The 12600-nt window shown below is 50.0% G+C and overlaps 1 protein-coding gene across 1 annotated transcript; it reads left to right on the forward strand.

Annotated features, from left to right (window-relative positions):
- Positions 1–2895: 2895 nt before the first annotated feature.
- On the forward strand, positions 2896–12070 carry TFAP2C (transcription factor AP-2 gamma; the record flags this gene model as incomplete). Its single annotated transcript, XM_084217645.1, has 7 exons — positions 2896–2943; positions 4168–4644; positions 4862–4913; positions 6313–6535; positions 7238–7356; positions 8613–8754; positions 10501–12070. The coding sequence occupies 7 exons, from the start codon at positions 2896–2898 to the stop codon at positions 10784–10786; spliced, it is 1347 nt and encodes a 448-aa protein (XP_084073771.1). The 3' UTR covers positions 10787–12070.
- Positions 12071–12600: the final 530 nt, after the last annotated feature.

A 12600-nucleotide genomic window follows, 5' to 3' on the forward strand; every position in this document is an offset into this window, starting at 1 on the left:
TGCTGCCAAATAGGAAAACTACAGCGTGTGACAGAGGCGCAGCAGTGGGCTCTGGCTCCCCTCCCGGAGCGTGTTCACGCCTGGGGGTGCTTCGTGCTCCCCACGGGAAACTGCAGCCTCGTCAAAAAGGGAACTAATCCCCGACGGAGGAAGGCGCCTCTTCTGCCTGGAATCGGGGGATATCCCCGGAGTAAGAGCACCAATTTTAAAATCCTTATTTATTATTATTATTAATAAGTAAATAAAAGCCGCCACCTGTCAGCACCCACCTCCCTGCCCGGCTGCTGATCGGACCCTGCTCTCTCCCGTGTCTCGGAGGCGTGTCCGGGGCGGTTCGGTGTCCGTGCAGCAGCCCGGGCTGCCGGCGCATCCCCCTGGAAGCGGAGCGTTTGTCCGGGCGCGGCTGCGGCTGAGCTCCGTGGGGACCCGGGGTGTGAGCGAAGCGCGGAGCGCTGCGGAACGCCACGCTGCCGAGAGGGAGCGGCTCCAAGAGCGTTATCCCCTCCCTGAGCTCAGAGAAGACCGGAGCGGCTGAGCTGCCCGTGTGCCCCGCCACACCAGAGCATCCCTGGGCAGCAGCAGCCGGGCAGGGCCCGCGTCCATCACCTGCCGGGCACCCGGTGGAGGGCACGGGCAGTGCCCTGCCTTCCCTTCGCTCCCTGCCTTCCCTTCCCTTCCCTCGCCCGGTGCTCCCTGCGGGTCCCGGACCCTGCGCCGGCCCCTGGCAGCGGCAGCGAGCGCAGAGCGAGGAGCAAGTGGGTGTGCGGGAAAGTTTCTCTCAAACTTGGTCGTGTTCAGCCTCCTCTCTGCTCTCTTGGCTTGCCGTTCAGGAAGCCAAGTGTTTGTTTCGGTCGCCTTGTTTAGGTAATTTCTTATACGTCCCTCATCCTCTTCCACGCTTCTATTTATAAATATTATTCCTAGGTACACAGTAAATAACGCGAATTTATCTTCGTGAGTTTGGTCACCAAAACGAAGGTGTTCAGGCACTGACAATCCCAAAGAATGATAAAATCGTGTTCGTTTCTCAGTGTGACATTTCAGAGCAGAAACAAAATCTGGCTTCTGAGTTTATAATAAAAATAACCAACGTTTTTACAATTCTTCCTTTGGAAGGAAGAAGAGCTGATCCCAAACCAGGGAGGCTCGACGGTTCCCTTCCTCGTTTCTTTCTAAATCCATCTTGTCCCTTTAATACAAATGAACTTCAAGCTCCCCCTGTATTTTATTATTTAGATTCCTAGTCTTAATGACGCCAGGAGCAGCGCAAGCACACTCGCTAATAATCGTCGCGAACTGCATTTCAAAGAAACATCCCTGGAAGAAAAACACCGTCGTTAAAAAAAATAAAAATAAATAGAGACTCCACCAAAAATGATAATGTGGAGTCGCTGATGATGACGGGCTTAATGCAACTGCTGCAAATCAGCACCTGCGTGGTAGATAAGGCAGATAACACCTCCAACAGTTACTTCCAGCACCCCCGTCCTCCTCGGGTTTATTTTTAGATCATTCATTTAGTCTGATGGAGGGGTGTATGGTGTTTGGATTTTTAAAAAAATTTTAATTAGCGTTCTTGTTATTTTTCTTCCCTGATCTTTGGTGGGGGGAAAGTGAGTGAAGTGTGAGCTGGTTAAATCTGGAGACGTGGGTCTATCTCGGGCCTTTAATAGCAGCTTTCGGGCGGCTCGTCCCCGGCACTGATAGCCGAGATCTCCGCAGCCAGCACTGTCCAGGGTCAGCTTTTGTCTCTGCCACAATAAACAAACACTTGCTCCTCTCATGTAAATGAGCAGCGATCCGGATGCGCCTTAAAACACTGGGAGAAGTCGTTGCTTTTGAAAACGATGTTCATTTTGTCTGACACACATAACTGCATAGATCAAATGCCTGCAGAAAGGTAGCAATTTGGCAGGGAAGTATTTTCTAAGCTTAGATGAAAGTGCGCTCACGGCGTCCGAAAATGCCTGTCTCACCTCCCACCTGCTTCCCCAGCCCCGAGTTTGCGCGAAAACATTAGACAGACGGGATTTTCGTTAAAAAAAAAAAAAGTAAAAAAATTAAAATAAGAAGAAGCCGATGCGAGGAACCAGTCGCACAATTCGCAGAGCCCCGGATCTGGGACGCTGAATCAGGGCTGCTTTACCTACCGGGGGTTCGACACCACTGCAATAATCTTGTCGGATCATTAAGTAAATTATACCTTAAACATTGGTAGCTTACAAGTTGTAATCAGTAATTCAAACTCTTGACAATTATGCAAATGAAACCCCGGCTGCGCTCGGACTTTCTCGCTTTCCCTACGAGGACTTTTCCCGAGTTTATTTCGCCCAAAAAACCGCCGGCCGCGGGGGCGGCGCGCTGCGGGGTTCAGCAGAGCCCTTCCACGCGTGGAGGAGCGGGGAACACCCGGCCCTGCTCCCGCAGCGCCCCAAAACCGCGCGGCGCGGGGGGAGCTGCGGCCAGCCCGGCCGGGGCGGGGGTGCCCACGCGTGACCCCTTCCCTCGCCGCGGGGCAGCGCCCACGGCCCCGCAGCCCGGGGCGGCGGAGGGGCGCTCGGGCTCCGCGCTGCCCGCCCGCCCTCCGCGGCCGCGGAAGGAGTGGCTTGGGGCTGCGCGCTCCCTCCTGAGTGGCTGGCGGCCGCGGCGCCCGAGCCATCCCTGGGGAGGAGTTAGGATAATCCTATTGCCATTAAGGGCGTCTGGGCAGGGAAAAAAACCCCGAGTGACCACAAGCGCGGAGGGTTAGTCCGTCAGCTGCCTTCATGCCTGCCAACTGAGCTCCGTCCGGGGGGCCGCTGCTCTTCCCCAGCGCCGGCGTGGATTTACCGCCCGTGGCGGGGGCCGAGCTGTTCTGTTCGCGGCACCGCGCACCTGGTCCGGACGCTGGACGCCATGTTGTGGAAACTAGCAGATAATGTCAAGTACGAAGAGGACTGCGAGGTGAGAGGCTGCGGGGAGGGGTCGCCGCCGGGGGACGGGGCTGCTGCGCGGGGCAGCGCGGGGCTCCGCCGCCCCCTCGCCGCGCTCGCTGCCAGCCCCGCCGCCTCCCCGCGGGAGCGGCAGCGCTCCCTGCCCCAAGAGCCTGCTTGGCGTTCTGGTTGTTTTTGGTTTTTTTTTTCTTTTTCCTTTGGAGGTGCGAATTTTTATTTTCGTATTTTTAATATTTTTGTATTTTTCTTTACCGAGTCTTTTGAGCTCTCGAATTAAATGGGCCCCTGACGGGAGAACTGAGCTCGCATCCCGCATGGAGCAGCGCCGTGCGGGAGCGGCGGGACCCCGGAGCCGCGGGGCTGTCGGAGCGCACCGCACCGCGGCGGGCGGGATGCGAAGGGGCCGGCAGGATGCTGCTGAGCCGGGCAGGGCGAACCCTTCCTTCCCACGTTTTTTCTCCCCGGGAGCAGCTCCCACCCGCCGCGAGGTTCTCCCGGGTTTTGATCTCTCCGAACTCGTCTGTGTCCCCCGTGCCCCCCCCGGCTCCGCTGGTCCGCCTGCTTGGCTCCTACAGATTAGCTGCAGTCCCCGCTTCACGCTCCATTGGGACCCCATTCACCTCTTATTAACTAGCCCTGTTATTTTAATGACCGTGAAGCCAGAAGCTGCTAAATCCCTGGATCAGCTCAATGTAGACATTTCAGCTTTGAGCGCTGAGACTGGAAATCGGGGCAGAAGCAGCGATGGCACGGCTGGAGGCAGCACCGCGCTCCCTCCCCGGCGGGCAGAGCCGGGAGCCCCGGCCCGGGCGCCCCTCGGGGTGGGAAGGATGGCACTGCCGGGGGTCCCCAGCGCTCCAAGGGCGGCGGCTCCGCAGCCCCCCCGGCCCCGCCGCCTCCTGCCCAGCCGAGGCAGCGCGGCGGAAACGCGGCCGCGTCTCTGATTTGAATTTTTCTGATTTTAATGATTCTTCTGCTGACTCGCACAAGCGGGAGAAGGGTTGGTCTGGTGCAGTTGCGATGAGGAGAGCAGCGAGAACTGCTTTGTAACCTCCTCCCTGGCGGCGGGGCGGATTTCTTCCGCAAAGTGCCTTAAAAACACCAAACTCCTGGGCAGGAGCGGGGCGGCTCTCGCTCTCCTCTCTCCTTCCCAAGCGCCACCACCCGCGGCCGCCGTGTCCCCCGACCCCGCTGACGGCCACCCCGTTGTCCCCCGCCCCTGTGTGCTTTCCAGGACCGGCACGATGGCAGCAGCAACGGGAACCCGCGGCTGCCGCACCTCTCCGCCGTCAGCCAGCACCTGTACAGCCCGGCCCCGCCGCTCTCGCACTCGGGCGCCTCCGACTTCCAGCCCCCCTACTTCCCCCCCCCGTACCAGCCGCTGCCTTACTCCCAGTCCAGCGACCCCTACTCGCACCTCGGGGACCCCTTCTCCATCAACCCGCTGCACCAGCCGCCGCCGCCGCCGCCCAGCCAGCAGCAGAGCGCTTGGCCGAACCGGCAGAGCCAGGAGCCGGCAGGGCTGGCCCCGCACGGCCGCCCCGGGCTGGTGCCGCACCTCTCGGCGCTGGAGAGCGGCTCTGCCGGCAGCCGCCGGGAGACTTTCCGGCGCTCCGAGCTGCTGCTGCCCCACGGGCACGGGCTGGACGCCTCGGCGCTGGCCGATAACCTGGGCCTGCACGACATGGCCCACCAGATGGAGGAGGTGCAGGTAAGGAGAGCCCGGAGCTCCCTCGGCGAGGCGGGACAGGCCCCGCGTCCTTCCGCGCATCCCATCCCCGTCCCTGCAGAGAAATCCCCATTTTCCCCCCTTCGCCCCTCAGGGCGCGGCTGCGTGGGGAGGGGGTGGGTGGGTTTCCCTAAAGCCGCCGGCTTTTTCCCTCTCGGCTCTTCCAGGTGCGAAACTTTCTCCCCCTTTCTCTTTCCAGAATGTGGAAGATCAACACTTACTAATGCATGACCAGACAGTCATTAGAAAAGGTCAGTAAGGTGGCACCGTAGTTTTACTTTCCCTTGTCAATAGTTAAAAGTTTCATGACGCACCGGTGAAGTGACGCCCTGTTATTTTTATAAAGAACGATCCTTTGGGATCGGGAGGGCGGAGGGGTTTTTATTTCGCTCTTTGTCGCTGGATTTTTCTGATGCTGGCCGCGGGAAGGTGGCGGTGGGGACAGACAGCCCTGGGGGGTGAGACTCCTCCGGGGACACGGCTGTCCTCCCTCGTGTGCTTTAATCGGAACCAGGACCTTGAACCGATTTTAATCTTCCCTGAAGTACGTGTGTGCAAAGTGACACGGGGCTTTTCTTTTGTTTGGGTTTTTTTTTGTTTGTTTGTTTTGGTTTTTTTTTCCTCCTTTTTTTTTTTTTTATTTTGTTGCTAATAGCATTCGAAGATAAGGTTTTTTTCCTTTCCCCCCCATTTTTTTTAACCTATTTACAAGTTTTGAGACAAGTCTGAGTTCGCTGGCAGAAGACTGTTTGGCTTTATCTTAATCGAAATTGGTTTGTAGCTGAGGTTTTGAAGAAGGAGGAAGACGTATTGACTCAATTTACAGTAATTTAGGTTTTTTTCCTTGCTTTTGTTTTTAAACAAATTTGTGCTTAAAAAAAAAAAAATCAGAAGTTTCCTCTGAAGACTTCAAACAAATACCTAACTGAGGAAAAGCAGAAGTGTGTGTCAGAGCGCTGATTGCTGCCTTTAGCTCATGGGAGAATAATTTTGCTGTCAGATGCACCACTGACAAATCTTCCCCCTCCGGGAGTGGGGCCGACCTCGGCTCTTTAACCCTTTCAGCAGCAGCACTGGGTGAACCGGGCGGATTCGCGAGGGGATGGAAAAGCCGGATCTATGGTTTGCCCCTTCCAAAGCCTTTGTTGTCCCTCCTCACCTAAAGGCTGAAGCTCTTACCGAGGAGCAGCTCCTTACTTTCGGTTCTCCCCTGGGCTGCGTCCCTCTCTGCTGTGCTGCTCTCGGTAGGAATTGGTTGGGATTAAATTCCAAAGGCGGTTTCTCAAATCTGCGTGTGCGAGGTGGAAGGTGAAGCCCAGTAGGAGCCGGGCGGTTTCTCCCTGCCCTGGCTTGGGAAGGGTTTTGGCAGTAGCTGGAGGATGTTAATTTGGAGTCTGTTGTAGCAGGGAGTTTTTATCAGCGCGGCTCTGCTACCTTGCAGCCTGCTGCTCCGGAGGTGTGAGGTTTGTGCGCCTTCAGAGACATCCTTGCTTGCAGCTCCTTGCAATCCAGCGGCAAAATCCAGCTGGTCAGGAATAGTTTTGGGGCCCTTTGGGTGGATGGATGCTGGGGATGGGGGCCAGTGATGCGAGCATTTAACACCAAACTCTTCCCCTTTTAAAAAATCCCCTTTCCCTCCTCCACCCGCAGGTCCCATCTCCCTAACGAAGAACAGCGCTCTGAGCCTGCCCTGCCAGAAGGATGGGTTAATCGGGGTGGTGATCAACCCCAACGAGGTGTTCTGCTCCGTCCCGGGCAGGCTGTCCCTGCTCAGCTCCACGTCCAAGTACAAAGTGACAGTGGCAGAGGTGCAGAGGCGGCTCTCGCCCCCGGAGTGTCTCAATGCCTCCCTGCTAGGAGGAGTCCTGCGAAGGTAGGACGGACCCTCCCTGCCCTGCCAGCCTCCCCCCGTGCCCCTGTTTGTGTTTTCCTTGTGTGGAAGGTGGGATGGAGCCTCCCTGCCCTGCCAGCCTCCCCCCGTGTTTGTATTTCCCTTGTTTTGCTGTGTGTGAGCAGCCGCACCAGCGCAGCCACAGCCTCGCAGCCAGCTCCTGATTTTTGAGCAGCCCAACGACGCTGAATCCTAATAGGCTTTGGAAATAAAACTTCTTTGCACTTCTGCTGCCTCTGGAGAAGTGCTATTAACAGCTCTGACAGCAATTCTCATTCTCTGTTTCGAGCTGAGGGTTTTGTCTCAAAAGCAGCACGTGGAGCTGTCTCTGATTCCCAAAACCCTGTGGAACGATTTTTTTATTAAATCTCATGGTCCTGATTAATCATTACAAGGACATTTTCCACGTCCTTTTTTGCATACACTTACTTTGGCTTGTGATCATTCCACAACTGTTGGTTTCAGTGGTGCAGTTTGAAATATTTTGATTTTGACCTGCTGTGTTTCATCCTGGCTGGATTGGAGCAGAGCATTTAAAAAGTAGGTCACTTGAAAAGAGCCTGTTTTTTATCTTCTCCCCACCCCAGTAGAAGCCTATTGAATGTCAGTAACTGGAATTTCTCATCTTAAAAAGAAGTGTTCCCTGAAGATAAATAAGGCCGGTTTTTTTCTCTTTAATTACAGAGCCAAATCTAAAAATGGTGGCAGATCATTAAGGGAAAAACTGGATAAAATTGGCTTGAATCTTCCTGCTGGCAGAAGGAAAGCTGCAAATGTGACACTATTGACATCTTTGGTGGAAGGTCAGTCCCGAGTGCGTCTTAAAAATAAACCTTCTCCCCTTGTGCACAGCTTTTATCCTCTAGGCAAAGCATGGAAAGGTTAGAAAGCCCCTGAAAGCAATAAGGGTTTTTTGTTTGTGTTGAAGTGAGCGTGGTGGGGATGCTGCAGCACCTAGGGCAGGGCTGTGCTGCCTTGGAGGGGCTCCCCTGTCCCTTGTGAGCCCCGCTGCCCCAGACCCAGCCTGTGCAGGGGTGCAGAATTCCTGCCTGCCGGGATGTGCCAGAGGCACTTCTGTCCACTCTGCCTCCTGAGGGCTCTTCTGGGTTTCACAAGAGGGGTGAAACTCCTGGCATTAGTGGGTTTGGTTTCTTGTTGGGAAACTCGGGGACTCTGGGACAGCTGAGCGCAGTCCTGCCCTACCTCAGCGGTGTCCTCAGAAGCTTTGCTAATAAACAAGCTTATAAAGTGAGATTTATAGCTGTGGACTTCCTGCTAGGAAACTGGAGCCCCTTTAATCTGGGCCATGCTCTGTGGACCCTCTGTCAGTGCAGCTGACCTGAAGGGTGTGTGTATGAACGTGTGTGGTTTACATTTGTGTTCCTGCTCCCAGCAGCTCCTGGTAGTGGCACGGTTTAATAGGGATACAACTGAAATGGGAAGAGTGAAAAATGATCTAACAATACCTTCCTGCTGTTTATAAAGCAGCAGCTTGCATTTAAAAGCTTTGCTTGGAAGTTTTGGAGAGCTGATGTTTGTGCACATGCACATTATGTTGATCACACCAATATTTTATTTTAAGCCTGATCAAATTGTTTTAATGAAAAAAAAGTGACCCGGTTATACACCTGGCAGTTTGGTTTTCTGTCTGAAAATTCTTATGAAAAAATATTTCAAAAGCATGCTAAACTGAAAATGTTTATGATAATGTGGGATTTAGTTGGTAGATATTTTTAAATATTAGTGGACAATTCAATCTTGACTGAATTGTGTTCTTTGCTGTGCAGCTATTCTGGATAGAGACAGAAATTTTTCTTTCTAGTATAAAAGCAGGAGAATTCTTTTTTGTAGCAGTCACCCTGTAAATCTTTTTTTCCTTGATACTAACTTGCTAAGAATGATCTATCGATTAAAATATCATAGTAAGTGACAGAATGGTGTTGTTTTCCAAAACAGGAATACACTTCAAAAATCCACAGCATTTTTTCCTTAACATCCCTGATTTCCTTACAATAAATGATATTTTAAACTTACCAAGCCCTCCCTTTCACCCACCCAGGTGAAGCTGTGCATCTTGCTCGAGACTTTGGCTACGTGTGTGAGACAGAATTTCCTTCCAAAGCAGTGGCTGAATATTTAACCAGACCACACATGGGCCGCAACGAGATGGCAAACAGGAAGAACATGCTGCTCGCTGCAAAGTAAGTTTTCAGCTTGGATTTTATTTCTTCTCCCCTTTTTGAACGTGTTTTTGTCTGACTCTGACTGTCTGCGACTGGGGGATAGTTTGGTGGATTTTTGCGTGTAATTTTAATTAGGGAGATGAAGCAATTCTTTTTATTTGGTTTTGGTTTGAATTCAGCTATGGCAGCAGTTTTATTTCAGCCTGAACCAACAATAAGGGTAACAGTCCTGTAGGTAACTAAAGCAGTTTGGACCAGTTCTGTTAACCACTTCAGGAAAAATCCTACACCAGGAGAGCCCTAAGGAAGAGGTGTCCCTAAGGAAGAGGTGTCCCTAAGGAAAAGGTGTCCCCCTAGGTGTGGCAGGCTGAGGATGGGGATCAGGTGTGGCCTGGGATGTGAGCAGAGCCAGGAGTGGAGCAGGGGAAGCTCAGCCCCTGTGTGCTCCCAGCTGCCTTTGGCAGCAGCAGCTCCCGTGGGACTCGTGGAGCCAGGAGCTGCTGGAGAGTCCCTTTTCCCCTGTTATGGCTGGAGATGTTTATAGTTCACTGGAAGCATCCTTTGGTAGGTGTGGAAAGTCCCTGTGCTCCAACAAATCCCTGTCACAGACCTGGGTGAAGGGGAAGGAAGGAGGGGAGCTCTGTCCTGCTGTCCTGCAGACCCTCGTGCCTGTGGATAAACCCGTCCTGAGCAGGTCCCTGGGCTGAGTTAAGCTTAACTCAAGCTGGTCTTTGGAGTGCTCCCCTTTCCCCTTTCCCCTGCTGAGTTCCTCTCCCAGGCTCAGGTTTAGCAGAGCTTCAGTTCATGGTTTGTTCTGCTCTGAGATGTTTTCTGGTTTGGGGTTGATGGAATTCCCTGCTTTTTGCAGCACCCTCGCTCTGCAGAGGAGCTGAGAAAAATCTGCCTGAACTGCTGAGAAAGGTGCCCTGGCTTTGTGCTCGCATCAGGAGTGCAAAACACACTCCTGGTGCTGAATCCATCCAGCCTTCTTTTAAAAAAGAGCTTCTTTTACAATAATATATCTCTTAAAAATTTATGAATCTAGAAATCTAGCCTCCCTTGCCTATAGTTTGAACATTCTGCTAATTTTTCCTGAGCACTCCTCCTGCTCCTGAGTATTTTCCTTATTGGCATTGTTACTGGCACTAATAAAAATCCCCTGGAAGATGTTTGTGATTGAGAAATTCTGATAAAGTGATGATTCTGTTAAGATTGCTCAGCTCCTGTGAAATCCCTTCAAGGGGACAGATTTACAAGCAGCAAACAACATATGCTGGAGCATTATTAAGCACTCGTGTTTTGCCAGGCATATGTGTTAGTGTTTGCAGGATCAGGGCCTCGGCCTCCCTACATATACATGGAATATACACAACTAAATTAAATCTCCTCTTCAGCTGCTCCAGCCTTTCTGCACCACTCAGCTGCAGCTGGGAAAGTTCTCAGGGAAACCAGCACTGAATTCCCACTCCAAATCTGGAGCAAATGATGCGGAGCCAGGCAGGCAGCAGAGGTGCAGAGTTTATTTTGCAGAGTGTTTTTGTGATGGGGATGCAGCAGAAGGTTCATCAGGAAGTGGTGCTAATAAACAGAAACCTGGAAATCAGACCCAGTTTGAACGTGGTGCTATTTTTTTTTGTTTTGTTTTAATTTTAGACACTGAATTTCTCCTAATTCCTGCCACAAACGCCAGCTATTCGATGCAGGTTTCTTTGTTATTTCAGTTTATTTTTGTGGTGTAAAGCGTGAGCCCTTTGTGTGTTGCAGGCAGATCTGTAAGGAATTCACAGACCTCCTCACTCAGGACAGAACTCCCCTTGGAAACACGAGGCCCAGCCCCATCTTGGACCCTGGCATCCAGGGCTGTTTGACTCATTTCAGCCTGATCACACATGGCTTTGGGAGCGCTGCCATCTGTGCTGCCATGACATCCGTGCAGAACTACCTAAACGAGGCGTTAAAAATAGCAGACAAATCCTACATGAACGCAGGCGACCAGAGCCCCGCAGAGACCAACAAAACCATTGACAAAATGGACAAGCACAGGAAGTGAAAGGAAAACCAGACTTTGCCCTTCCTCCTACACAGACTCTGATCTTCTTGCCAGGGGGAGCATAGAGATTTGGGTGGTTTTATTTTTTTTTTTTCCCTTTTTTTTTTTTTTTTTTTTTAAAGAAACGAGGGGGAAAAGGGGAGAAAAAAAAAAATCATTGAGGATCTTCATTCCTGCTGGATCCATCAGAGAAGTGTTGCTAAAAGCTGCAGTATCCCTGTTGTGTGGAGCAATTACCTGAAGATAAGTACTCGGGACAAGTGTGTTGAATCCTTTGCTGTTACAGTGGTGCTATAAAGGGGGGGTTGATGGAATTATCCAGAGGGATTTATTTAGATTCCTTTTCCACATCTCAGTATCTCGTTGCGTGACCAGCTTCATGTGCAGTTTTTAGGAGGCAGATTTTAGATGGAAGCCTGTTTTGCTCTCTGATACAATTTCAGGGGTTCATTCTCTCGAAACGCAACAGTAACAATAAAACAGTATTAAGCAATGGTATAGAGATTTATGTACATTAAAATTTTTTTATAAACACCTGAAAATAGTAAGATTATTCTGTGGGATTGTTTTTTTAAATCTATTTCGTTTCTTTCTTTTTTTTTTTTTTTTGGTTCTCTTTTACTTTGTTTTTTTTTTCCTTTATTTTCAAATTAACATAGAATACTAAAATCCTACTAGACTTCAGATGGCATTTGACATGCTAATTTTTTACAGAAGTATTCAGGCTTTTTAAAACTGCAGCAATGTTGGCTGCAGTTTATATTATCTTGGTATTTTTTTAATGAGGATCAGTTCAAAATGAAAATACTTTTAGAAAATTCACTTTCTGTGTCTAAGGATATTGCAGCTTTATTCATATATTTATATTGTCTTGTTTTTAAATTTGGGGGGGAAACTTGAAAGAATAGGCACATAACTTTTTTTTTTAAAATTTTTTTTTGCCTACTAAGGCCAAAAAATACTTCCAGGGAGGCTTTATGTGTATTAAGGGAAGCAGTGTGTTGAATGTAAATATTTATTTATGTGTAATTTAATCGGATTTGTAAATAATGGTGAACTTTTTAATACTTTTTTTTATAAATGGGTTTCAAATTTTAATTTTGGTAAGTATTTCAAAGGTAATGGGTAAGCTAAACATATCTTTAGGTTTATGCACAGGTATGTTATACAGGGTATTTAAGACTTTTTTTTTTTTTTTTTTTTAATCTCGATTCTTGCCACTGAAGATTAGATTTAATCTGAGGTGTTTGTTCACAAAGCAATAATTTTGTGCATCATTCACCTTTAACTGAGTAGACATGCAAAAAAAACTGAGTGTGTGAGTTAGTGTGTATGTGAATAATGGAGGTTCTGAGCTATCTTCACATATTTGTAAATGTTCCCACTATAATTCTGATGTATATGATAACCATATAATAAAAGTATTCTGGCTAGAAGCATGGAATGTTTTGTTAACTGAGAGCAGCTCTGTTTTCTTTCTCTGCTGGGGGAATGTGGGGCACATGAGTAGCACTAGAGGACATTATGTATTGAGTCATAATTGCAGCACTTTGTTCGGATTAACAGAACAGAAAGATGAAGCTGTTTGCCAGTAAAACTAATGGTTTCAATTAAACACGTTATGGATCTCCAAGAATCTTTTCTTTTTTTTTTTTTCCCCTTCCTAAGATGTCATGATCTTGCCTGCTTAACCAGGCAGCTCCAACACAAACTCTGCGAGGCTGCCTCTCAATAAAAACCAATCCCACCAGCTTTGTCTCCTGCTCAATCTGCCTGTATTGCAATAATCTGCCTCCAAATGTTCACAAAAACCT

The sequence above is a fragment of the Fringilla coelebs genome (genome assembly GCF_963513975.1).
Source record: "Fringilla coelebs genome assembly, chromosome: 18".
In the NCBI taxonomy this organism is placed as follows: Eukaryota; Metazoa; Chordata; class Aves; order Passeriformes; family Fringillidae; genus Fringilla; species Fringilla coelebs.